At 41.5% G+C, this 23,818-nt stretch overlaps 1 protein-coding gene and 1 non-coding gene across 20 annotated transcripts in view; one reads left to right on the top strand and one right to left on the bottom strand.

Annotated features, from left to right (window-relative positions):
* Positions 1-21,048, top strand: part of PEG3 (paternally expressed 3) — a 48,563-nt gene extending 27,515 nt beyond the window's left edge. For 7 of the 19 annotated variants that reach the window (XM_077130580.1, XM_077130583.1, XM_077130572.1 and 4 more), the window contains 9 exons: positions 2,032-2,093; positions 4,312-4,398; positions 6,826-7,305; positions 7,983-8,060; positions 9,030-9,107; positions 10,114-10,217; positions 12,495-12,597; positions 13,596-13,688; positions 13,879-21,048. In XM_077130580.1, the coding sequence (XP_076986695.1) occupies positions 6,912-7,305; positions 7,983-8,060; positions 9,030-9,107; positions 10,114-10,217; positions 12,495-12,597; positions 13,596-13,688; positions 13,879-17,588 (4,560 nt within the window). In that variant the 5' untranslated portion in view covers positions 2,032-2,093; positions 4,312-4,398; positions 6,826-6,911 and the 3' untranslated portion in view covers positions 17,589-21,048. Of the gene's footprint in view, positions 1-2,031; positions 2,094-4,311; positions 4,399-5,207; positions 5,328-6,825; positions 7,306-7,982; positions 8,061-9,029; positions 9,108-10,113; positions 10,218-12,494; positions 12,598-13,595; positions 13,689-13,878 lie in introns of all 19 variants that reach the window. The other 12 variants (XM_077130585.1, XM_077130574.1, XM_077130581.1 and 9 more) reach the window with 6 other exon arrangements.
* A 610-nt stretch (positions 21,049-21,658) lies between these two features.
* Positions 21,659-21,730, bottom strand: TRNAE-UUC (transfer RNA glutamic acid (anticodon UUC)). Its single transcript has one exon. It is a non-coding gene; the product is annotated as a tRNA-Glu (tRNA).
* Between the last annotated feature and the right edge of the window lie 2,088 nt (positions 21,731-23,818).

The raw sequence follows: 23,818 nt of genomic DNA on the forward strand, positions 1-23,818 counted from the left end.
GTTTAAATGATCTCCCAGTCACCCCTTTACTAAGAATTTATAAGGAAATGCTGTTACATGTTTTCAAATGCTTTTTAATTTGTAATAATGCTCATGCCGCATATGCACTCTTTAAATCCATTTTAATACCCACTCTCATGTGACATCGTCCTTATATTCCTTGCCAATGTTTATATTTTACTAGAGCTAATTTATTAAATGTCTTCCATCTATATGCAAAAATTATTTATTGCCACAAGTGTTGAATGGAGCACCTCTGTGAGTGTTCTAAAATACAATGATGAAAAATGTGGTAGAGGCCCTTGCCCTCAGGGACTTTGTGTTGGGGGTATGTTCTGGGGCTCTTGTTCTCTTTTGAGTCCATACATCCTCAAGCACGTGTCCAAGTTTTGGAAATGTTTTTATGGATGGACTTTCTGGGTCATCCTTTGAAGGACTTTCTACTCATCCTTTACATTTCCTTTGATCATATCATGCAAACCTTTAGACTCTTCCTCCTCTTTTGACTTTACTTCCTCTTAGCCACCTCCAAATGCCTATCTTTGGTTTCTTCAGTGGTAGGCGTGGCTGATGCCATAGAAGCAGAAGCTGAACTGGGAAAGTGGGGGTGAAGTGGGTAGAGCAGTTATGCTTTTGATTGGCCAGAGGTGCAGTCCCAGGAGGAGCTACCTGGAATCTGGGTCTTCCCTGAGGGTGAGGTGAGTACTGGGCCCTGCAGGTATTACTCAGCATCGGGCCCCTTGGACTGAAAATGGTGGGCAGGGTGGGCCAGGGGTAAGGGTGGTGTCACTCTGCTAGAAAGACATCTCCCCTCATCTCACCTGGTCCACCTGTTGTCAGGTAACCCTGCAGGAGACGTTTGACCAGTGCTGCCTTTGACTGAGTTTGGCTGTTAGTTGCTCTGACATGATCTGTGCCCCTGAGTAGTTGTGTCACTGCACTCAACATGGACAGACGCTGCTCAGACTCTAGTAACCATTCGCTCCCATTCCTTTGCCTCTGAATAAATAGGCTGAAGGTTTAAATTAGATGTAAATACAAAGATTTTTAATCATATCATGCAGCTGATTTTAGTTTGTTTCTTTTTTTAACTATTTTATTTACTTCTCTCCTTAAATGGAGATTCGGTGGGTCGCAAGAAATAGACATTTAACGTTTTTAAAACATACCACCAAAATAGCATCCAGAAATATGGTTTACCCTGGTAACAGCCAGCTTCATAATACCCTCAGCAACATCATTCTTTAATCTTTCAAATATTTGCCCATTTGATAGGCAGAAAAAAGTGTTAATTATATTACTTTACATTTCTTTGATTGCTGATGTTAAATACTGGCTTTTATTATTACTCAATTTGTAAAGTGCTTATTAATACTCCTTATTTTGTGTTGGACTGTTTATAATTTTTTCTCTCTAAGAGCTTTTTATATTTCAAATGTTCCTGTCCTCCATTGCAGAAGGCCTTTTTCCCTCTGTGTCTGGCTTACTCGTTTTAACTGTGGTCGGTTGCTTTAGTTAGAAGTTTGGGATCCATCTTTGCTGGTGTCTTTCCGTGACTCAGCCTTCCTGTGGGCTCTACTTTTGGAGTTGACCTGAGACCTTCTCCTCCCTGTCCCTGCCCCTGTCCTTTGCTGCTGTGAACACGCTCTGTGACCCACTCTGACACTGGGCCTCTGCCTGGGCAGAGACGTCTGTGAAGTCGGTCTCAGAGAGTAGGGGTGGCGTTGTATTTACATGCTGGGCAACTGATGAGGACTTCAGGGGTATGTGCAACTTCTCACTGCAGTTTCCATGAATTTTTAGTGGTTCTGAAAGTTTTAAAGTTGATTCTTTTAGGCTTTTAAAATCACCTTGTCATGTCGTCTGCATATCACCCTTTTAGAGTATAATTTGGAAACAGGCTGTGATTGGGGCTGAGGGCGGAAGTAGACCTTGGGCCCCATGGCTGAGCCCTCTGTGGCAGCATAGCTGCTGAAGGCCTTTACAGGTGTTTGTGTTTTGTTTTAACTTTGAATTTATTTTTTTGAATAGGTAATACATGCTCATGGTAAAAAATAAAAACAAAAAACAAAAGGAGAATATACAATGAAAAAGTAAGTTGCCCTCCCTGCCCTGACCCTTCAGCTCCCTTCTCCAGAGGCAATCGCTGTTAGGCTCACACATCCTTTTAGAAATAGTGTGTGCGTAACTAGCTTCTCAGAATGCTGTGTCCTGTTCTGTACGTAATTATCTGTCATAGCATCCTGTATCATATTTATTACAGCTGCTTCATTATTTTAAAAGGTTGTATAATTATCCATAGTGAGTGTGCCATGTGCCATGTTTTGCCAGTTACCAACTGTAGTTCAGCGAATATTCTTGTACAATGTCATTACACTTATCTGGTATATTTCTACAATAAATTCACAGAAATAGAATTTGTAGGACAGGATATGTACGTTTTTAATTTTGGTAAATCGTCAAATTACCCTTCATAAAATTTGTATTGGCACCAGCAGTGCTTGAATGTGCCTCTTCCTTCACATGCACACAAACATAATATATTATAATATAATAATAATATAATATTAGTCCATGTATCTCTTTCTTTGTGATTATTGGATTCCAGGGCCCTTTTTATTCTCAAATTAATTTCCTTTGCCATTGTGGGGAGTAGTAAGCAACGTTGGTTTTTTAATGTTTTTCTCTTAAAAATCTTGGCATGGTCAAGTAAAATCGTATTTTCTAACTCAAATCCTGAATTTCTTGAGAAAGGAAATAAATGATTTTTTTGTTACGGAAGTTGGCCCCTACCTTGTGAACAGGACGCTTGCGGATGTGCAAGTGGTTATATTTGTGAGTGGAAAGTCTTCCTTCCCCTCTCTCTTCTCTGCTCTAGAAGGGTTTTCATAGCACAGTAAATACCTTGTTTTTTTGAAATTTTACAGAAGTTGCTCCTTGAATCATTTCACTTAAAAAAAATTTCTTCCCTGGTGTTCATAATTTATTCTGCTTCTTGAGTCAGGTTTGGCTTTCTGTCTTTTCTAAGACCTATTATTGGTTTTCTATCAGACTTGTTAGAGCAGCTTTTCACTTAGCAGTGCTTTAAGTTTCAAGTACATGCCTTTTGGTATTCACAGAATGTAGAAGTATACAAAGTCAAAGTTGTTCTCAGTATCTCCTGGTTTTATTGTCAGCTTAGAAAAACTGTTCTCCCTGCTTCAGGATTATAATGTCTTGTTCTTTTCTTATTTTGACTTTGGTTTTAACATTTTTATATAAGGTATGAACTTTTTCCACCAAATGATTGCCAATTTCCCTATTGCTTTTTATTGAATAATCTTGAATAGTCTAGACTTTCCTTACTATTTTTAATTGTCACTTTCATAGATTACCCATAATTTCGTTCTTAAATGAATTTACTTTTTTGACATAAGTTGAAAGTTGACTTTAAAAAAAAATTCCTAGGTCTTGATGGTTTAGACGAGGCCCATATTTCTTAAATTTTATGTTTGGTTTTATGGCTTTTTGATATATGAATTTTCAAAATATTGCTCCAACTAGACTTCCTCTAGGTTAACTTTAGACCATTGTCAGATTTCCCAATAGATCTCATTAATATTCTCATTGAAATTATATTAGATACATAGATTAATTTGGAGAATTTAGTACTTTAATCACATGTCAAATCTGTATCTTCTTTGATTTTCCTCTCCAATTTTGTTTTTTGTATCTCAGTGTAATTTATAATTTAACTCACAAAGGTGTTATTTATTTTCAGCAAATTTGTTTTTCTTTTTGTAGTGGAGCTTTCTCCCTAGTTATTACTTGTTGATATTTAGGGACTCTGTTACAGCACACTTAACTTACTAAATCATTACAAGGTCTTTTTCCATTGATTTGCAATGTCTGAGCAAACACTAATATAAAAGAATGATAGTTTTATCTCCTTCTCTATGACTTTGATTTGTTTAGGTTTATTTTTGTTTTGTTTTGTTTTGGGTCTTGTTGTAATTGGCTGGAACTCCATAGAGCAGTGTTCAGTAGTAGCAGTATTATGTCAGCTTTCATGAATGAGTTTGGTCTGTAACTTATCTTTGTTTTGGACTTTGGAGTTATTCTGGTTTCATAAAAACAATTTGGAAACATTCTATTTGTCATCTCTGACTTGGTTTATGTGGCTCAAGAATTGTCCTTTTCTTGAAGAGTTATGACCTCATCCCTAATACTATCTAGCTCCTCAGCCATTTTGGGAATTAATTCTCCAACACTCTTTTTATATTCCTTCCATGTTTATTAGTCCATGTATCTCTTTCTTTAAAATTTCTGCAGGCCCTGGGTTTTGACTGTGCTCCTGAAGCCCTGTAGAGTGGATAGCTGCTTGGTCTGAAGTTCCAGAAAGGATCCCGACCCAAACAGGTGATTTACAAACCTTTGGGTTTCCTAATACCTCTGAAAGGAGGGACTAGCCTCAGGTAGGGAATCAGTTTTCCCTTGAGTCTGGATGCCGCTAAGCAAGATGGGGCAAGAATGTGCTTTTTGGTATTCTACTCTTCAGAATGGCAGTTCCTTGTAGGAGGCCCCCCTGGTCATACCAGTTCTCAGGTACTAGGCACTTTCTTCCCCTTGCTTTGAAACTCTGCTCTGCAGAGGTTTATCTGGTGTCCTCCAGTCTAGGGCCGACAATCCTTCTGAAGGAAGCAGTTGGGGAGAGAGGCATCAGGTGCCCAGGTCTCATGACAGAGCTGTGCTCCTCGGTGTTGGAGCCCATAGGGCAGCAGTGGGAGAGCAGGTAGCAGGGCAGCATGCTTAGGGAGGGGAGCATCAGCCTGTCTTACCATTGAGCAGAAAGACAGGGAACTGAGTTTAAACAGTTATTTCCAAATGATAAAGTCTAGTTTGAATAATTAAAAAAAATTTTGTTTTCCCTCTAGACTTTTTTTAAAATTTTAAACTTACAGTTTTCCTTTTAAAACAAAGGCAGAAAATTTTTGCGGCATATAGCTTTGTTCTTCTCTAGAAGTTAAGCCAGAGGCACAGAATTGTCAGGTAAGTTAATCTGTCAACCCATATCACCCCATTTTCCTGCACCAGTACTGTGTTAAAACACAGGGCTCAAAAAAAGAAAATTTGTGAAGCGTTGGTATAGCTTCCCTCTCAGAGATGACTCAAGAGTGTGAGCCTTTTAACCTTAAAAGATTCTCTAACTGCACCTGCTCACTCTTCAGAAATGAAGAGGAGAGGGACCACATGCAGCAACATCCAGCTGCCCGCCAGCAGGCTTCTCTGCAGAAGGCAGAGAAAGTGTCATTAAAAAGGGCAAGTCTGCTAGATAGAGAAGCATCTAGGTAAGACCATTCGAGTTTTTTTGTGTTATTTTTAATGACCACTTACTAGCTATATTAGTGAGTCTTTAACTTATAGATATGTTCTCTGGCCCTAATGCAATTAAGTTAGGAATCAATAACAAGAAAATAACTTTAAAAAGGAAACTAATACTTTCAAAAAGTTTAGAAACAAGCTCCCTAATAGTTCATACTTGAAGGAAGAAATTGTAATGGAAATCAGAAAGCACTTAGAACTGACCAGTAATGAAAAGACTACATAAGAAAACTTAGATGTAGCTAAAACAGTTGAGGTAGAGGGTAATGAATAGCAGTAACTGGTTATATTAGAAAAGAACAAAGATTGGAAATAAACTATCCAGTCTAAAAACTTTTTAAAACAAGGACGAATAACAAAAATGAAGAGTTAAAGAACTAAATGAGATAGGGAAAGAAACAGTAACTAAGATTATTAAAGCAGAAATTTGGGTCCATTTTTATTTTATTTATTTTGAAATAAATGAAGTGGATTTTTGGCAAGTTTGATAAGGCAAAAAAAAAAAAAAGTGCCCTGGTATCAAGAAGCTTGATAGTCATTTTATCATGTTTTGCCATTTATGCAAATGATTTATCCTTCATTTAGGAAACTTGGAGTCACAGAGAGATAGGAAACTAAAGCTTTCCACATTGGCATAGTGGACTTCCACCCTTTTTCTCCTCTTCTTCATATTTATTTCAATAGATACAATGCTACAATATTTTTCATAACGTCCCCCCCATATTTTGAAATATGCCATGGAATTTTAGCCATGTGACTTCATCATTTTAACACGACTTTATCAGCTGCATAGGTTTCATATGAATACACCAGTATTAAATTTATTTTCTCCCCTTTGGTTAGTGGCTATTTCATGCAATAATGCAGCTACTCAGAAGTAAATCAGTGAAGAGAAAATCAGATCCTTTGCAAACACACCCCTGAGCTGAGTACTTTTTTAATGTGGTCTTCTGCTCTTGGTATGTTGTGTACTGTTTTAATACATGTATTAAAGAAAAAATTGTGTGGACCTGACATCCCTACAGTCCCCCCTTTCTGTTTTTGCTAAGAAAAAAGTGCAGGTGCCATGCATCGGGTTTTAGATCCTTTGGGTAAATTACCTTATTTAGGCTTCAGAAATCTAAGGGGTGGAGACACTGTTATTCCCATTTCACACATGAGGAGACAGCTTTCTGGACTTATCTGTTGTGTGCTGCCCACGGTCACATACCAAATAGTATAACAGTAACGCCTTAAACATAGGTCTGCGCAGTGCCCAAAGGTCATGCCTATAACGACCGTGCCAAGGCAGACTTGGTGTGGCAATGTGTATTTCTGTGCATTGAGGGGTTTTTGTATCTCTGTCAGCCTTGGTCTGACATTGTTTATGCCCAAAGCATTGTTTATGCCCCTTGTAGCGCAGCCCCACGCTGCTGCCTCGTCCTCAACTTCCGGGACATGTGTATGTCTCCTTGCGATCTGCAGGTCCCTGAGCACTGACTGTCACAGGCTGCTGCATCTTTCCTGTTGACCCATGTTTGATTCCTCCAGTGAAAATTTTACTTAGAAAAATGCTGCCTCCAAAATACTTGTCTGCTACCAAATCTAAGAAGTCTTGGGCCCCAGATCTGTATGAGCTAGACAGTGACTTGACTAAGGAACCGGAAGCCATCATAGGAGAAGGTGCAACTGACTCTGAATTCTTTCATCAGAGGTTTCGGAACTTCCTCTACGTGGAATTTGTTGGGCCTCAGAAGACCCTGATCCAACTCCGAAACCTCTGCCTCGATTGGTTGCAGCCGGAGACTCATACCAAGGAGGAGATTATCGAGCTCTTGGTCCTTGAGCAGTACCTGACCATCCTGCCAGAAAGGATCAAACCTTGGGTGCAAGCAAAAAAGCCAGAGAACTGTGAGAAGCTAGTTACTCTGCTGGAAAATTACAAAGAGATGTATGAACCAGAAGGTATACTTAGATTCCAGGAAGGGTGACGGAGGGGGGAGGGGGCAAGAGCACCCTAGGGAGTCTCCACCACGGCTCTCCTGTGTTTGGGGCCTCATAATTCTGCTTTGCAGTGGGCATCCTGTTGTCAGAGGCTGTTTCATACACCCCTCGCCTCTGCCCACTGATGTCAGTAGCTCCCTCCCCCATGACAGCCAGGCATGTCTCCAGAGACAGCCAGACATCCCATCAGGAGCAGAGTTACCCCAGTGCAGAACCACCACTCTGTGGTCTGAGAGGTGTGACAAGGAAAAGAAAGGAAGATGCATCAGTGAGAGGGGTTCTCTTAGGAGAAGAACCTCCACATAACTCAGTCCTTGGGCCCACATGTGAGTCTTCCTCTCCTGAGTGCCTTTTGTGAAACAGTGGTCTGGTGCCACAGACAGTGTTCTTTGACTTTTTATTTGAAGGTAAGATAGGAGAGGCCATAGTCACACCTTCTCCCCAGTCTCTAAATCTCAAGAGTAACAGAAAGCCATTGAAGGGTTTGGAGTAGAGAAATGGCAGGACCATGCCTCTTATAGAGATTGGATCATGAGGACAGGATCAGAAGTAGAAAATGACCAGTTTAGGAAACTATTGCCAGAATATATGCAAGAGATGGTAAAGCATTATTAAATCAGTGCTTGGTGTCCTCTTAGACGACATCGACAGTGAGGACAACATGAGCCAAAAGGGAAGAGAAACACCACCACCACGCTCCGTGTATTCTTTCTGCAGTAAGTAGCCCAGTCAGGTTACCCCAGCAGCCCATATTTTCACACTAGAGACTCATTGTGGGTATCAGGACCTCATAAGATGGCACTCCATCCCCTAAGCAGCTGGTGTTACTCAGATTCAGTGGCGGGGGGGGGGGGTATTAACTGATAACAAATAAGACATAAGACATTTTCATATCAAAACAGACCCAGTATATGGGGCAAAATAATTTTTTTTTTAAACGATGAAGGTAAGTATTTTAAAAGTATTTGAAATTTGAAACAAGCTACTTTGACTTTTTCTTAAAAACATTGCTTTGGGATAGCGTGTGTATTTGGTTTTGTTGGGTTCTATTTTTTTTAACTTTTTTATTAATTAAACAAATTAACAAAACATTAAGATATCATTCCATTTTACATATACAATCAGTAATTCTTAATATCATCACATAGTTGCATATTCATCATTTCTTAGAACATTTGCATCGATTTAGAAAAAGACATAAAAATACAATAGAAAAAGAAATAAAACAATAATAGTGACAAAAAAGATTATACATACCATACCCCTTACCCCTCTCTTTCATTTACCACTAGCATTTCAAATTAAATTTAATATTTGTTCCCCAGGTTCTATTTTTTACAGTAACATAATATGCTTACTGAGATTGGTTGGGGTGAGCCAAATTCTAGAGTGAAGTCCATTCTCCTGAACTTGGACTTGATCATTGTGGAACTGGAATACCCACAGAGGTATCTGAAGGGGCAATTAGCATGTGAAATAAGCTTTGGAACCTGCTTCCATCAAGTCCCACTTAAATTAAGTCCTCCAAAACAACATTCCAGGTGTAGAGGAATGGAAAGAGTCCAGATTGAGTTTGAGAGTCAGGAGATTTTTGGCTGAGCATTCCTTTCTAGGTGGGAGTGTATGTGTGCATGTGAGTGTGTAAAAGCACCTTGTTAACTACCACTCATGTCTGATGTCACTAGATGACCGTGATCGAAGGGGCAGAAGCAGAGACATGGAACCTCGAGACCGCTGGCCATATGCGAGAAGTTCTAGGAGCAGTAAGTAGCCCGCAGGGCCACCCCCTACATTCATGGGCTCAATCTCCTGTTGCCTAGGGAATATAAGTGGTGTAAGAGTAGAGGCTGGGACTGTCGAGGCAGCAGATTATGGAAGGCCTTGGAAGTCGATCTGAACTGTCTTCTGGTTCCCCCAAAGTTCCACCTAATGACTGTTCACTCATTTTTCTTAAGCTGATACCCATTTTTTTTTACTAGAATTTTATTCATAAAAGAAACTGCTGCCACAAAAGTTGTCAAGTAGTATAAAATACCATAGGTAGAAAGTGTAAGGATGAAAAATAATGATATTGAAACAGTGTGTTTGACTCCTTACTACAAATGCCTGCCATGGCTTTAAGCAAGTCTTAAGGAAGTATTAAAGATATCCTGTCACAAAGCTCGAGACTTTCTTAATGATTACAGGAGAATTGAAAAGGTGATCATTATGTCGGTATATTGTTGGTGTCCATGCCTCCTGAAACCATCTGTACCAGGAACTCAGCAGTAGGCATCAGAGCAGCCCTAAAATTTGCCTCAGGAAATGAGGATCATATCAGGACTAACTTCTGCCGATAGTTCACAATGTCTTAGGCACTGGACGAAGCATGACACATTCAACCGTGCAGCAGGTCTCTCATTTCACAGGTGGGGAGGCAGAGGCCCAGAGGTGCAGTAACTGGAGAGCAAAGCTGACTCAGGCACACTAAGCCTGTATACCATAAAGTTTCCTTCAGACAAGATCTAGAACTTCCTGTGGGATGTCTTAGGAGCAGGAGGGTGCAGCCTCTGGCCCTACTGTAATTCTGAAGTGTGGCAGGGTCTGCCGGGTTTATTGGGTGCCTCAGCACCAGGGATAGAATGCAGAGAAAATCTCAACTCTTGACGCACACACACACACACACACACACACTCCTATTGGATTCAGAGGCTCTTCAACTGGGGCACATCCGAAAGCTGCAGGGATGTACAGGGCCTCGTCCCTTCACTATGCCTTTTCTCTTTCCAGGACTGCCTCAACGTGACCTTTCCCTTCCTCTAATGGAGAAAACTTTTGAGATGAAAAGAGAGGACAACAGAGACTCTATGATGGACTATGGGTCCCGATCTCAGGTATGGTCAGGTTTCATCATGTTCCTGAAAGGCCATCTTCATTTTCATTGCCAAGAGACCTCTCCCAAGATTTAGTGTTCATCCAACCCACTAGAATTTCATGTGGTGTTAAGAACCCCATTCACTCCTGCAAGGAGCCCTGGCCTGTCCCCGCTGGTGACAGGCAGCCCAGGTAATGACTGCCCTGTTTCCTAACTCATCCACATAGTCACAGGAAGTCATGTCCTGCTTAGCATTTGTGTCACTTGGTAGGCTGGACAAGTTGGCCATGTACTGGGCTTGAAAAGCAGAATGATTTTGGAAATTTTTTTGGTCCTCAGTAGGGAACCAGGAAAGTTGCAGATCAGAGCAGACTGTTAAGAAACAGCCAAGACTTTGGAGCTGATGAGAACTGGGTGTGAAGCCCTCTCTGCCACCTGGTAGCTGTATTTTTTCATCTGTAAAAGGGCAAGGTGATTCTCTCACCGGTCCTGTATATATGAGAGATGCTCATTAGGATGCCTGGCACGTGGTTGGAACACTGTAGCTGTTAGTGGTCATTGTCTGAGGGGCAAAAGGGACTAGGGAGATGAGTGAGAGAAGGATGTGGGATTTTAGCCACCTTTTAAGGAACAGGGGAGGGGTGACACTAGTTGCCCACAGAGTAGAGAAGTACCACAATGTGAGCAGGGGTTAGAGATGGAGGAGTCCAAAGATTAAGCTGAACCTTAATTTCCTTTTACAACTAAGTGCCGACCCTGTGTCAAGCACTATAGCAGTAACCAGGCCAGTTAGGATCCCTGCCCTGGGGTGTCTTCAGTCTAGCAACAGAGATGGGCTGCTAGCACAGGTAAATGTACGTGAGTATGGTCCATAACAATAGATTGTGCCAAATGCTCTCAAGGAAAAGTACAGGGTAATAGTTCGTTATAATAGGCCTTGACATGGATTTGAAGGAGAAATTTCTTCGAGGCAGTGACACTTGACATCTGAAGGATGAGGAGGACTCAGCTGCTTAGCCTTGGAATCAGAGCATCCCAGGCCCTAGGGAAAGACTGGACAGAGACCTGAGGCCATTGAGTTGAGGTGGGCGGCATTGGTGTGTCTGGTCATATAGTTCTCCCCCATGCATTTGTAGATCTTAATAACGGTTCCAACAGTGAGATTTATAAGACAGTCAAATCATGGAGGGCTTTGAATTCTACCCTGAAAACTTCCCTCTCTCCAGGAGGCAGACAAAGACTGTTTGGATGTATAGAAAGAGGAGTGCTCTCCAAGTCTTGAGAACAGTTTGAGCCAGCAGGAATAACTGATGGGGAAGGGGATGTGAAGATGATGGTGAAGTCAGAGATGACCAGGTCCTCCAGTCTTCCAGGCTGAATGTGGAACCTGCTGGTGTTGTGACAGTTCATTCCTTACTAATTTTGATTTCTTATTTGGAGAAACCTTATGACGAAATTTTAGGGGTCCAGAGGAAATATATTAAATAGTCTAAACATATTATTTAAACTTGTCTTTCTAAAACAAGCTTCTTTGGTATGCATTTGTCATTTAATTATTGTATTCAGTGATGAATGTTTGTGTGTATTGAAAGCCAGCCTTTCATAAGAAGGATTTGATTGCAGCTTGTATGTATGCACCATTGTTACAAATACGAAGTTATCTGTTGCTTTAGGGCTACCCGCATAGATTAATTTTAAATTGTAGCGTTTTTCTCTCATACAAGCTATGTACTTCAAAATTCAGTGTGCATTCTTCTTTCTCAAATTAGGCAGATAGAAAAATGTAAAATTTTTCCCTTTCCTTTTGCCATTGCCTGTGGGGTCAGTATCAAGGACGATGCATAATATTTAACTCTTGAAGCTTTCTCACCAGTTCCCCTCAATACATACTGAAATCTTACCATTTAAGGTCCCAAGGACCGCCCCAAAACCTCTGCTCGCTGTTCTAGCACTCCCTAAACCGTCCCCCCACTAGATCTTTTTAAAATTTTTCTTTCATTTTACCATTCATTGTTCTCTGTTTCCTGAGTCTTTTCTCTCTAACCAAATTATAAGCTGCATGAGGGCAAGGAATATGTGTCATACATCCTTTGGATCTTCCTCAGATGTATAGAGTGAAGGTAGGTACAGAATAGGTCCCCAGTAAAAGTCGACTTGGATCACTCCAAACCTCAATAACATGAACACTTTCTGTATAACTTTGCGTGTGTAGCACCTATGCTGCCGTCCTGCCCTGTTAGCTCTGAGCATTCATGGCAGCAGACTTCCTTAGGAGGCTTATGTTTGTTGTTTTAAGGGTGCAGAATCGTACCAGGATGTTGTGGATCTCACTGAAGACAGGAAACCTCAGAACCCCATTCAGGATAACATGGAGAATTACAGGAAATTGCTTTCCCTGGGTGAGTGGTTGCTCTTCTCAGTCGCTCAGAATCCATTCATTGGAATGTTAAAGTTGCAGAGTGTTACAGTCCACGTTAATACAATTATTCTTTAAGCATAATAAGAAACCTCCAAAAGATTTTAAGTAGGGGAATAAATGATGAGATTTGTGTTTTGAAGACATTGCTTTGGTTTTGGGTGAAGAATATATTGTCCAGGGCTGGGGGAGAACAGGGAGAAGGCTCTTGTCACAAGAATTAGTACTATTTCTAGAGAGAGCACAGTACATATTTTTTAGAAATGGGAATCTATTCACTCACAGTTTTAAGACTGGGAAAACATCTATAACAAGGCAGCACTTTCTCCCCAGAGTGGTGTTCCAGGGTTGGCTGCTGGGGATCCTGGGTTCCTCTGCCCCCTAGTAGGTCACATGGTGGCATCTCCTGGTCTCTCTTTTCTGGCTTCGGTTTCAACTTCTTGTTCCCTGTGGCTTTCTCACTCAGTCTGAATTTCATTCTCTTATAAAGGGTTCCACCCAGTGAGAGGATTAAGAGAGACTCACCCTGTTTTTGAGGTGAGACACTCTTAACTGAAGTAACCTCATCAAAAGGTCCTGCTTGCAATGGGTCCACATCCCACAGGAATGGATTAAATTTAAGAATAAGAATGTTTTTCTGGGATACATACAGCTTCAGATCACCACGGAGGCCAGTGAAAAAGAGGCTGTCAGCATTTAAGGAGGTGGTTAAAAGAAGGTGAAAACCAAAAGGAGGCACTTGATTTAGGGATATATGGAGGTCTTTACACAGATTTCTGTAGGGAATCAGGAGATTCCATTAAAATTCAAATTAGAATTGTTTAAGGACTGAAAAGTGAAATGAGACAGCCAGTAAAAAATGTCTCAAAAATTGGTTATGGGCTATTTCATATTTAGTGCCTCAGAGAAAGATAAATTTATCCAATTACTGTTAGTCTCCCCACTCCAATATGAGCTATTGTATTATTTTTATGAACGCAGGAGTTCAGCTTGCTGAAGATGATGGACACTCACATGTGACACAAGGCCATTCATCAAGGTCAAAGAGAAGTGCCTACCCAAGCACCAGTAGAGGTAAGAGTTAGGCAGATAGCATGTAGTGGCCATTTAATCAATGAGATGGGAGCTTCTACACATACTGATAAATCTTCATAGTCTCTGTTCTCACCAACATTACAAAAAGATCCTCTCCTCTGAAGTCTCGCTGTTATTTTTATACAAGTGCATGGACTGGGGAGTATTTACATTCTGGGTTTCTTTTTAGGTCTGAAAACTATGCCTGAAGCCAAAAAGTCAACCCATCGGCGGGGAATTTGTGAAGATGAATCTTCCCATGGGGTGATAATGGAAAAATTCATCAAGGATGTTTCACGCAACTCCAAATCAGGACGGGCTAGGGAATCTAATGACCGGTCACAGAGGCTTCCCCGGAGGCCAGATGGTGACTGGAAAGACGTTTCTCTCAACAAAAGAGAATCAGTCATTCAGGAGAGGGGCTGTGAAGGGAATGCATTTGGGGGTGGCTTTAATTTTAACTCAAATCTTGTTTCCAAAAAGAGAGTTCTTGAAAGGAAAAGACGCTATCAGTTTGACACGGATGGAAAGGGCTCAGTTCTCGATCAGAAAGGCTATGCAAGAAAGAAACCTTTTGAATGTAATGAAATGAGGAAAGCCTTGAGCATGAGCAGCCTCAGCTCCCCATCCTTTGCTGAGTCACAGCCGCCTGATTTTGTAGCAATGCCTTATGTGTGTGATGAGTGTGGGAGGTCTTTCAGTGTGATTTCAGAATTTGTCGAACATCAGATCATGCACACGAGAGAGAATCTCTATGAGTATGGCGAGTCCTTTATTCATAGTGTGGCTGTTAGTGAGGTTCAGAAAAGTCAGGCTGGAGGGAAACGCTTTGAATGTAAGGAGTGTGGGGAAACCTTCAATAAGAGTGCCGCTCTTACTGAACATCGAAAGATTCATGCTAGAGAGTATCTCGCAGAATGTAAGGACAAGGAATATGAAGAAGCCTTCATGCCTAGCCCGACCGTCAGTGAGCTTCAGAAAATTTATGGTAAAGAGAAGTTCTATGAATGTAGGGTGTGTAAGGAAACCTTCCTCCATAGCTCTGCCCTGATTGACCACCAGAAAATTCATGGAAGAGGAAACTTATGTGATGAAGAAGATAATGAACGTGGGGAAGCCTTCAAGCCCAGCCCAAACCTTAATGAGTTTCAGAAAATGTATGGTAAAGAGAAAATTTACGAATGTAAGGTGTGTGGGGAAACCTTCCTTCATAGTTCATCCCTGAAAGACCATCAGAAAATCCATACTAGAGGAAACCTCTTTGAAAACAAGGGTAAAGTATGTGAGGAAACCTTTATTCCTGGTCAATCCCTTAAAAGGCGTCAGAAAACTTACACAAAAGAGAAACTCTATGAATTTAAAGATGGTGAGAATTCCTTTATTCAAAGCTCAGACCTTGGTGAGCCTCAGAAAACTCATTCTCGAAAAAATCTGTATGAAGTCAGGGGGTACGAGAAATCTGTCATTCATAGTGTTCCCTTTACTGACTCTCAGAAAAGTCATACTATAACAAGGCCACCTGAAGATGAAGAGAACGAGAAAGCATTTACTGTTAGCTCTAACCCTGACAAACACCAGAAACTTCCCTCTGTGGAAAATACCTATGAGGGGAAACAGTATGAGAGGTCTGTTATTCATAGCTTGGGCTTTATTGAACCTCAAAAAAGCCACACTACAGTGGAACTCAAACCAAAAGTGATTGCACCATCTACCATTCAGAGCTCAGACATGGTTGGACATAAAAAAGTCCATACCAAAGAGAATGTTTATGAAGGAAAGGAAAATGGAGTCTCTGTTATCCACAGCTTACCTGCTTCTGAATCTCCAAAAAGCCACACAGGTAATGAGTTTACAGAATGTAATGAGAAGGGAGAATCCTCCATTTATAGCTTAGACCTTAAGAATCAACACAAAAGTTATGCCAGAGAGAACCCTTATGAAGGGGATAAGAATCACAAATTCAACAACTCTGTTATACACAGTGTATCTCACACTGAACCTCAAAAAAGTCTTCCTGGAGAGGGATCCAGTGAATTGAAGAAGGATACCCAGTTCATTGTTCCTAATTCAAATGCCCGAGAGTATCAGAAGGCTCGTACTAAGAAGAAATACGTAGAATCCAGGGACTATGCGACCTCTGTAATTCACTCCCCACAGAAGAGTCATACTAGAGAGAAATTCTATGAATGTCCAGAGTGTGGAGAATCCTTTGTTCTTAGTTCTGACCTCAGGGAGCATCAGAAGATTCATGATCGAGAGAAGCCCTCTGGAAGTAAAATGAATGAAAGATCTGTTATCCGCAGCTTAGCCCTTACTGACCCTCAAACGAGCTACGCTGAAGAGGAAGCGGAAGACCTGTGTACAGACTGTGGGGAAAGCTTTGCTACTAATACAGACCTCGGCATGCATCAGAAAATCTATGACCGAGATGAGTTCCGCGATGGGAAACCATTTGAAAATTCTGTTATTCAGGCCTTAGAGCTCAGCGAGCCTCCGAAGGAGGACCCTGATGATAACATCTATGAATGTAAGGACTGTGGGCTGGGCTTCGTTGGCCTCACAGACCTGAGGGACCATCAGAAAGTTCACACCAGAGAGTATCGTACTGAACCTCAGGAACGTGTGACTCCTGTCGTTCGTAACTATCCCTTTGGAGAATATAGGAAGTGTTCCCTTGGAGATCAGCTCTATGAGTGCCCAGAATGTGGGGCATCTTTTGTTCATAGCTCCTTCCTTTTTGAGCATCAGAAGATTCATGAGAGAGAGCATGTTTATGGTTTTAGGGGGTATGATGAGCCCTTTAGGCAATTCTCTACCTTGAGTGTAGGGAAGAATTGTGCTGCTACTGAGAGAACCGCTAGATGTCATGTGTGTGGGCAAGACTTCGTTCATAACTCTGCCCTTATTGAACATGTCAAAATTCATACTGGAGAGGATTTGCTGGAGCGTGACAGGACTTGTGAGGATACTGTGGTTCAAGGCTTAGCCCTTACTGAGTTTCAGAGGAGCCAAACTGAAGAGAAAGTCTATGAGTGTAAAACATGTGGAGAATCCTTTCTCAATCACTCAGACCTTAGGGGTCACATGAGAAGTCATAAGAAAGATAAGCCGTATAACTATGGGAACGCCTTTATTCATACCTCATTTCTTGACGAGCTTCCCAAAAGAGACCCTCCATTCTATGAATGTAAGGATTGTGGGAAATCCTTTATTCATAGCACAATCCTAACTAAACATCAGAAGCTTCATCTTGAAGAAGAAGCCCAGGAAATTGAAGCCAACTTTGTTGTTCGACAGGAAGTTCTGAGGATTCAGGGGTCAAACGTAGAGGCCGCAGAGCCCGAAGTGGAGGCTGCAGAGCCCGAAGTGGAGGCTGCAGAGCCAGAAGTGGAGGCCGCAGAGCCCAGTGGAGAGGCTGCAGAGCCCTGTGGAGAGGCCGAGCAGCCCAGTGGAGAAGCTGAGCAGCCCAATGGGGATGCTGATGAGCCAGACGGTGCAGGAATTGCAGACCCAGAAGAAAGAGCTGAAGAGCCAGAGGGAAAAGCTGAGGAGCCCGAGGGAGATGCTGACGAGCCAGACGGTGCAGGAATAGAAGATCCGGAAGAAGAGGCAGGAGACCAGGAGCTCCAGGTTGAAGAGCCGTACTATGACTGCAGGGAGTGCGCAGAAACCTTCATGACAAATTCAGCTTACGGGGCACATCTGAAAACCCATGCTAGAGTGATCATCTACGAGCCAGGAAATGTCTTTGGTGAAAGCTCACGCTATTCTGAACGGGCTAGTACCAGTGCCAGTGCCAGGGATAGGGCTGATGAGAAGTACTTCAGATGTGACGTCTGTGGGCAGCTCTTCTATGATCGCCTTTCCCTTGCAAGACACCAGAATTCCCATACTGGCTGAGAATCCACAAATATAGAACTTGACCTTTATTAAAAATCCAAGCATTCAAACAATCCTATAAAATGTCGTTAGGAAACTTAGCTTAGGGCGTATACACCTTACCAAACATCAGGAAACTCATACTGGAAAGAAAGGGAATGTGGAGACTCCTGCAGTCTTAGCTTTCCTCCATCAAACATCAGCGCATGCACATGGGAAAGCCATAACTCATATCTTACCTTTCATCAACAAAAAGCCCTTTGAGTGTCACAACTATAGAAATTGACCCAATCAACTGTAAATGACATGCCTGTAACCTATATATATAGTGTTTCCTGAGGTGTACATAAATAACCAACCATAGCAAAACCATAATGGCATGTATTTGGACTTAATAGGATATACCATCACAGGTGTAAAGGTACCTTACCTGGTAATCCTTGATTTGGAAGGGGAGGCAGTGGGGTGGGGAAGGAAGAGCAACAAATTCAAATATATTTGTAAGGATCTTGGATCCTGAGCAAGAATTACTGCGGATTATTTGGACCTTATCAATATCTTTGACTATTGAGTATATTCTGCTCTCTTACTCTTAAGAATTCCCATGCAGGTGTGGACTTAGAAGTTGAAATGTGTTTGATCCTTTTCTGTCTGAAAAGGAAAATGGTTTTAGCTGCCTTTTATAGTCATTTTGTCTACACCGATGCTTTGGAGCCTAGGACTCTATAAATCTTGGCGATGTGTGCATTGGCCTTTTGTGACCTAAATTGATGACTTGCCACACTGTTCTTTGTGGTGGCTCTCATGCCAAACCAGTAAAAAATGGTTTCTCTTTTCAACCAACTTGGTGTGTGTTCAATACTGAATGCACAACACCTGCAGCTTCTCCTGTAGATCTCATTTCTTTGTCTTTTGAGTCGTGGGTTGCAGCCATCATTGGAACACAGCAGTGCCTAATGAGGGTTGAAAACCACAGGGAATGGGCCCCAAGTTGTGAATGGGAACGCAGGCTGATGCCCTGCATCACTTCCTTTGTGTGCTTCTGCCTTCAGTGGGAAGTAACCCTGTGGCTCCAGTTGCCTGCGCAGCGTTAGTACACCCTACCATAGCTCCCTTTGCACCCTGGGGACCCAGGAGCTGGTGTCCTTAGGTCCTTCTATCACTAGACTAAATTGTCTCCTCCTACACCTCTGTCGTCCTGTAACCTTGTGTCTTTCACAACAACAAAAAGCTTTCTTTACATCCAACCCAAGCTTCTCATGGACTCAGGTTCCCAGCAGCCTTAATTTGTTCTGTTGCCATCAGGCTCCTTCCCCTTTCAGCCTCTGAAGCATTTCTGAGTTGCCTATTTGTGCTATTTGTCTAATCTCAGTTTTCTACTTCATCACAAATTTACCTCACCACCTGAGGTTTCCTGCATACTTTCTGTATTCCTTTGCTTCCTGCCCCCTCACATAACAACTGTATTTAGGCCTTGAGTTGGCTGGGAAAAAAAAATTTAAAAATTAAAAAAACAATTAAAAAAATGGATCTGTAGATGAAGTGAGCAAAAAGTGGATAATTTGAGCAAGCAGGATGAAAACACACACTAGGGGAAATGTGTCTAAACCTCACTCTCCTAGATCTGCACAATTAGGACTTGCTTGTGGAGAGTGTGTCAAAGTTGCAGGGAATGCCAAAGTCTAGGGAGGTTGTCGAGTTGAGAGCAAAAAGCAGAAATGAGTAAGTCAAAGAAGGGAGTCTGAATGGGTCACTAGACCCAACAGGGAGGAAGCAGAGAGAAGAAAGCCCTGGAAACGGGTGGAGGGCCCAGTGTGTGAGAACTGAGCGGGGTGTCCTGAACGGTTAGAGCAGAGCGCGCTGCGGCCTGGTGTACGTGCTGGTCAGCTGTTGGGGAAGATCCCAGGTTGGACCCTTTAAATGGGTGAACTTGGAGAGTTTGTAACTCTCAGCAGCGTGAATTGGTACCGACCTTATCAGAGAGCAACTTGCCAAATTTCACGGTGTCTGGTGCAACTTTACAGTAGTGAAAAATTAGGAACTTAGATGCCAAACAAGAGGGGAATGATTATGTAAATGTAGCTGAAGCATTTAGTTGGTGGGCTCTTATGCAGCTGTTTAAAAATGATAATCACGAAGAATTATGTAGCAGTGTGGAAATATATTTATGGAATATTAAGTGGAAAAAGCAGGACACAAGATTATATTTATACTACAATTATAACTGTTTAAAAAATGTATGCTTATAGTCAAAAGCTGGTGTGTTGTGGTGGGCTTATAGTTGAGCATTATTTTCTTAAATTCCTCAAATGTTCTTTATTGTAGTGTTACTAAAAAGTTTATAATGACATTTCCATTGTGGACATAATTTGAACTCATTATCAAACATTTGGAAAATTCAGAAGAGTGGAGGAAAAAAATCCATTCCCACCATCCTAAGCCAGATATACTCTCCAATATCTTGTTTATTCTTATTTCTGTGCACAGGTTTATGATTATAATTGTGCCCAAATTATGTATTCAAAATAGCTATTATGTTACTGTTATAGAATTATGGCTAAATACCTTTATCTTAATTTTTCACAAATTCCTGGTAGTGTTCTGATAATAAAGTTTATTGCTTATGTTTCCAATACAAGATAAGTACATACCCAGAGAGAAAATTAGAAAATACAATAAATTAGGAAAGGAAAAACTTCACCCTTATTCCCAACACCCAACAACTGCTGTTAACATCTTGATATATTTCCTCCATCTTGTTTCAGTGCACAAGCTTGTGATTATATTGGTGTTAAATTTGTACACTTAAAGTCTAAATTAATGAAAAGAAATGTGGGAAATAATTACAATTGTATTGTCGTTGTGGGATTATGGTTAAATATTTTGTCTCAAATTCCTTCAATGGTCTTTGGTGTTTTGGTAATAAAGTTTATGTATGTATTTTCCATTGCAGATATAATACATACTCATAAAAAAACTTTGAAAATTCAGTAACGTAGAAAATCACCCATATTCCCAACACCAACTACTGTTGACATCTTGATCTGTTTCCTTCAGCTTGTTTCTGTGCACCGGTCTGTGATGATTCGGGTGTTGCTAGAAGTACACATAGAGTCAAAGATGGGAAGAAAGATGGAAAGCAATTGAGAAAGAGTTGTATGGTTGTTGTGGGATTTTGGTTAAATATTTTGTCTCAGTTTCCTTGAATGGTCCTTATATTACAGTGTTTTGATGATCCATCTTTGTTACTCATGTTTCCATTATAAACACAGTACATGTGTTCATCATAGAAACTTTGAAGTTGCAGAAATGTAGAAGAAAAACTCACATAGTTTCACCATCCAAAGACTGTGGTTAACATCTTGATATATTTTCTTCATCTTGTTTTTGTGCACAGGTTTTTGGTTTGTTAATATGATCGTGGTCGTTCTATCTATCTGTAATAGTGTCAACAATAAAAATAAAGCTAAAAGTTAAGATATTTCTTAGTCTCTTATTGCCCTGGTTTAAGTGGAGTTGTTAAATACAATTTTTTGTTAAAGTTAGGAATCCTAATACTTAGTGCCTTGGGGCTTTAAGGTGTGGTTGCAAAGCTCTTGTATTTTTAAGTTGTGTTGAGCAGGAGCTACAGCTAAGGGATCTACTACTCCTTCACATATTTAACTGCGTTTATAAAATTAAAACAATAGGTTCAGCATTTTTTAAACTTGATAACTGTAAGTATCTTTCAGTTACTTAAGCGCATTTTTAATTGCAATTATGAGATTCTCTTAAAACAGAAAAAGTAAAGATTGCAACATACAAATGTTAATATAATTATTAAGAATCATCTTAAAATGTCTCTCCCTAACTCTTGAGGAAGGTGAGGTTAAAAATGGTGTTTATCTTTTGGGAGTCATTTCAGTCCACTGGTGGTCATTTTGACCTGGCCTTGTCACCAGAAACACCGTGTGCAATTGGGCACATGATCCAGATAATTTGGGAGCTGCTTTTTAAACATGCTTGTGACTCTGTAATTTTTGGCCCAAACGCAAACTAGGTCACTGTTGACAGCAGGTTGTACCATACTCAACTTGTTTACTTATTTGGGGTGCATGGTCCAGGAATCGAATCTGGGTCTCCCGCATGAAAGGCGGGCATTCTAACCACTGAACTACCCATGCATCCAACTAGTTTATTTCTTACTTAATTTTTAAGCAAATTACAAACGCTCCAGACCCGCCAAGCACTGAAACCTGATGGGGCAACTCAGAACTCGGGTACACATGTCACAATCTTCTGAGTCCGCGCATTGCACTCACTTGGGTGTGGCTCATAACATGGGAGTGTACTTCCCATTGGATTCTTTGGAATTTGATAGACACGCATTCTTCCATAGGCTTAGAACTTTTATTTATATTAAAATGAGAACCCGTTGCTTGTGGTTCTCTTGTAGCATTTGATTGTGGTCATAGCGTCTGTAGTGGGGTAATACCAAGTTCTGAGTCAGATCCTAAAAGTTGCCTGACTTGGGGGTGGGGCGGTCAGTTCTCTCGAAGGTGGATGTCCCCAGGGCCATGTATTATGTTACCAGAAGGAGGAGAGGCTGGGAGTGAGGCGGGAATGGCGGGGTGGACCTTTCCCTTAGAGACGGTGGGCATGTGGCCCAGTGCCCGTGAAAATGGTATAAATTACTCATTTTTAAATCAGAAGAAAATAGGAATATAATAATGAATATATGATAGAATTAATCCAGTCTGAACTATATCTGTCTTTTTACCAATGCAATAACAAATGGTAATTCTTAATATTTTTTTTTAATGAAAGGAGGGGCTCAGGGAGGCGAAAGTTCCCAGGGCCCACCAGAATCGCACTGTGGCCTTGGCCCCACACTCTGCTCCCGCCACCACCTGGTCTCTGGGACCCTCACTCTTTGGGGGCTCCCCTTCCAGGCACGGATTCGCCACATTCCATGCTGTCCATGGTGGGGGGAGAAGCATGGCCCTTTGCTGTCCGTGGGGATTCAGGATGTGTACAGCCACACCAGGTCCCTGCTCTGGTCCCCTACAACTCGACTGCAAGGAACCCCAAACTGGCCCAAGGCGGGGACTTGCCTACCTGCCCTTACCCCTCCTGGCCCTGGAAGGAGATGGGCTTCCAGTGCACTGGGTCGGGGGGGGCTATGGGAGTGGGCGGGAGAGGTGCACTGCATACCCAGGGCCCTAGCGCTGCCCCCCACGTCCTCACCCCACTTGCTAAACAGATTCCCCGGCTCCCGCCCCAGCCCAGCTCTGAGCTTCGGTGTCATAGGTCTCTTGGCTCCCACCCCCTACGCCCCATCACTCTAGGGGCGAGTCTGCAGCTTGAGGAGAATAATACCGTCAGTTATGATAGAGTAATAGTACTATATATACACAAAGTACTAGTAGTAGTAGTAGTAGTAATGTTCATTACATAACTGACATTTACTAAGTAAAGTGGTCCCCTGGCCTCGCCCATTTAATAGGCCCAACATTAACTTATTAGGTCGGTGTTATTGTCCCACTTTCCACATGAGGAAACTGAGATGGAAAGAGTAGAATGACTCAACTAGAGAGTGGTCCAGGTGGCTTTTGAGCCCAGACTATAAATGGCAAGCAGATGGTGACCTGTCTATTCCCACAGCCAAGCCTGATCAGAGGGCTGTGAGCCCTGAAAGGTGGGGGGTCTCCAGAAAGTAGAGAAGGCCAGGAAACAGACTTTCCCCTAGAACCTCTAGAGGGAACCCACCTCTGTCAACATCTTGAGTTTAGCCTAATAACACCCATTTTGGACTTCTGACCTCCAGAATTGCAAAATAATAAATTTGTGTTGTTTTAAACCAATTTGTTGCTGTACATTGTTCATAGAGTTCTAATAGTCCTTTTTGGTTTCTGGAGAGTCTGTAGTAATGTCCCTCCTTTCATTTTTCTCATTTTAGTAATTTGAGTCATCTCTCTTTTTTTCTCAGTCAATCTAGCTCAAGATTTGTCCATTTTGTTCATCTTTTCAAGGGCTAATTTTTAGTTTCTTGATTTTCTCTGTTGTTTTTCTATTTGCTATTTTGTTTATCTCCACTCTAACCTTTCTAAGTTCCTTCCTTCTGCTAGCTGTGGGTTTAGTTCTCTTTTTTCTAGTTCCTTAAGGCATATGGTTAGGTTATCAATTTGAGATCTTTCTTCTTTTTTAATGTAGGCATTTGCAGCTATGAGTTTCCCTATTAGCAATGCTTTTGCAATATCCTATAAGTTGGG

Source organism: Tamandua tetradactyla, chromosome 16 (genome assembly GCF_023851605.1).
Source record: "Tamandua tetradactyla isolate mTamTet1 chromosome 16, mTamTet1.pri, whole genome shotgun sequence".
Classification (NCBI taxonomy): domain Eukaryota; kingdom Metazoa; phylum Chordata; class Mammalia; order Pilosa; family Myrmecophagidae; genus Tamandua; species Tamandua tetradactyla.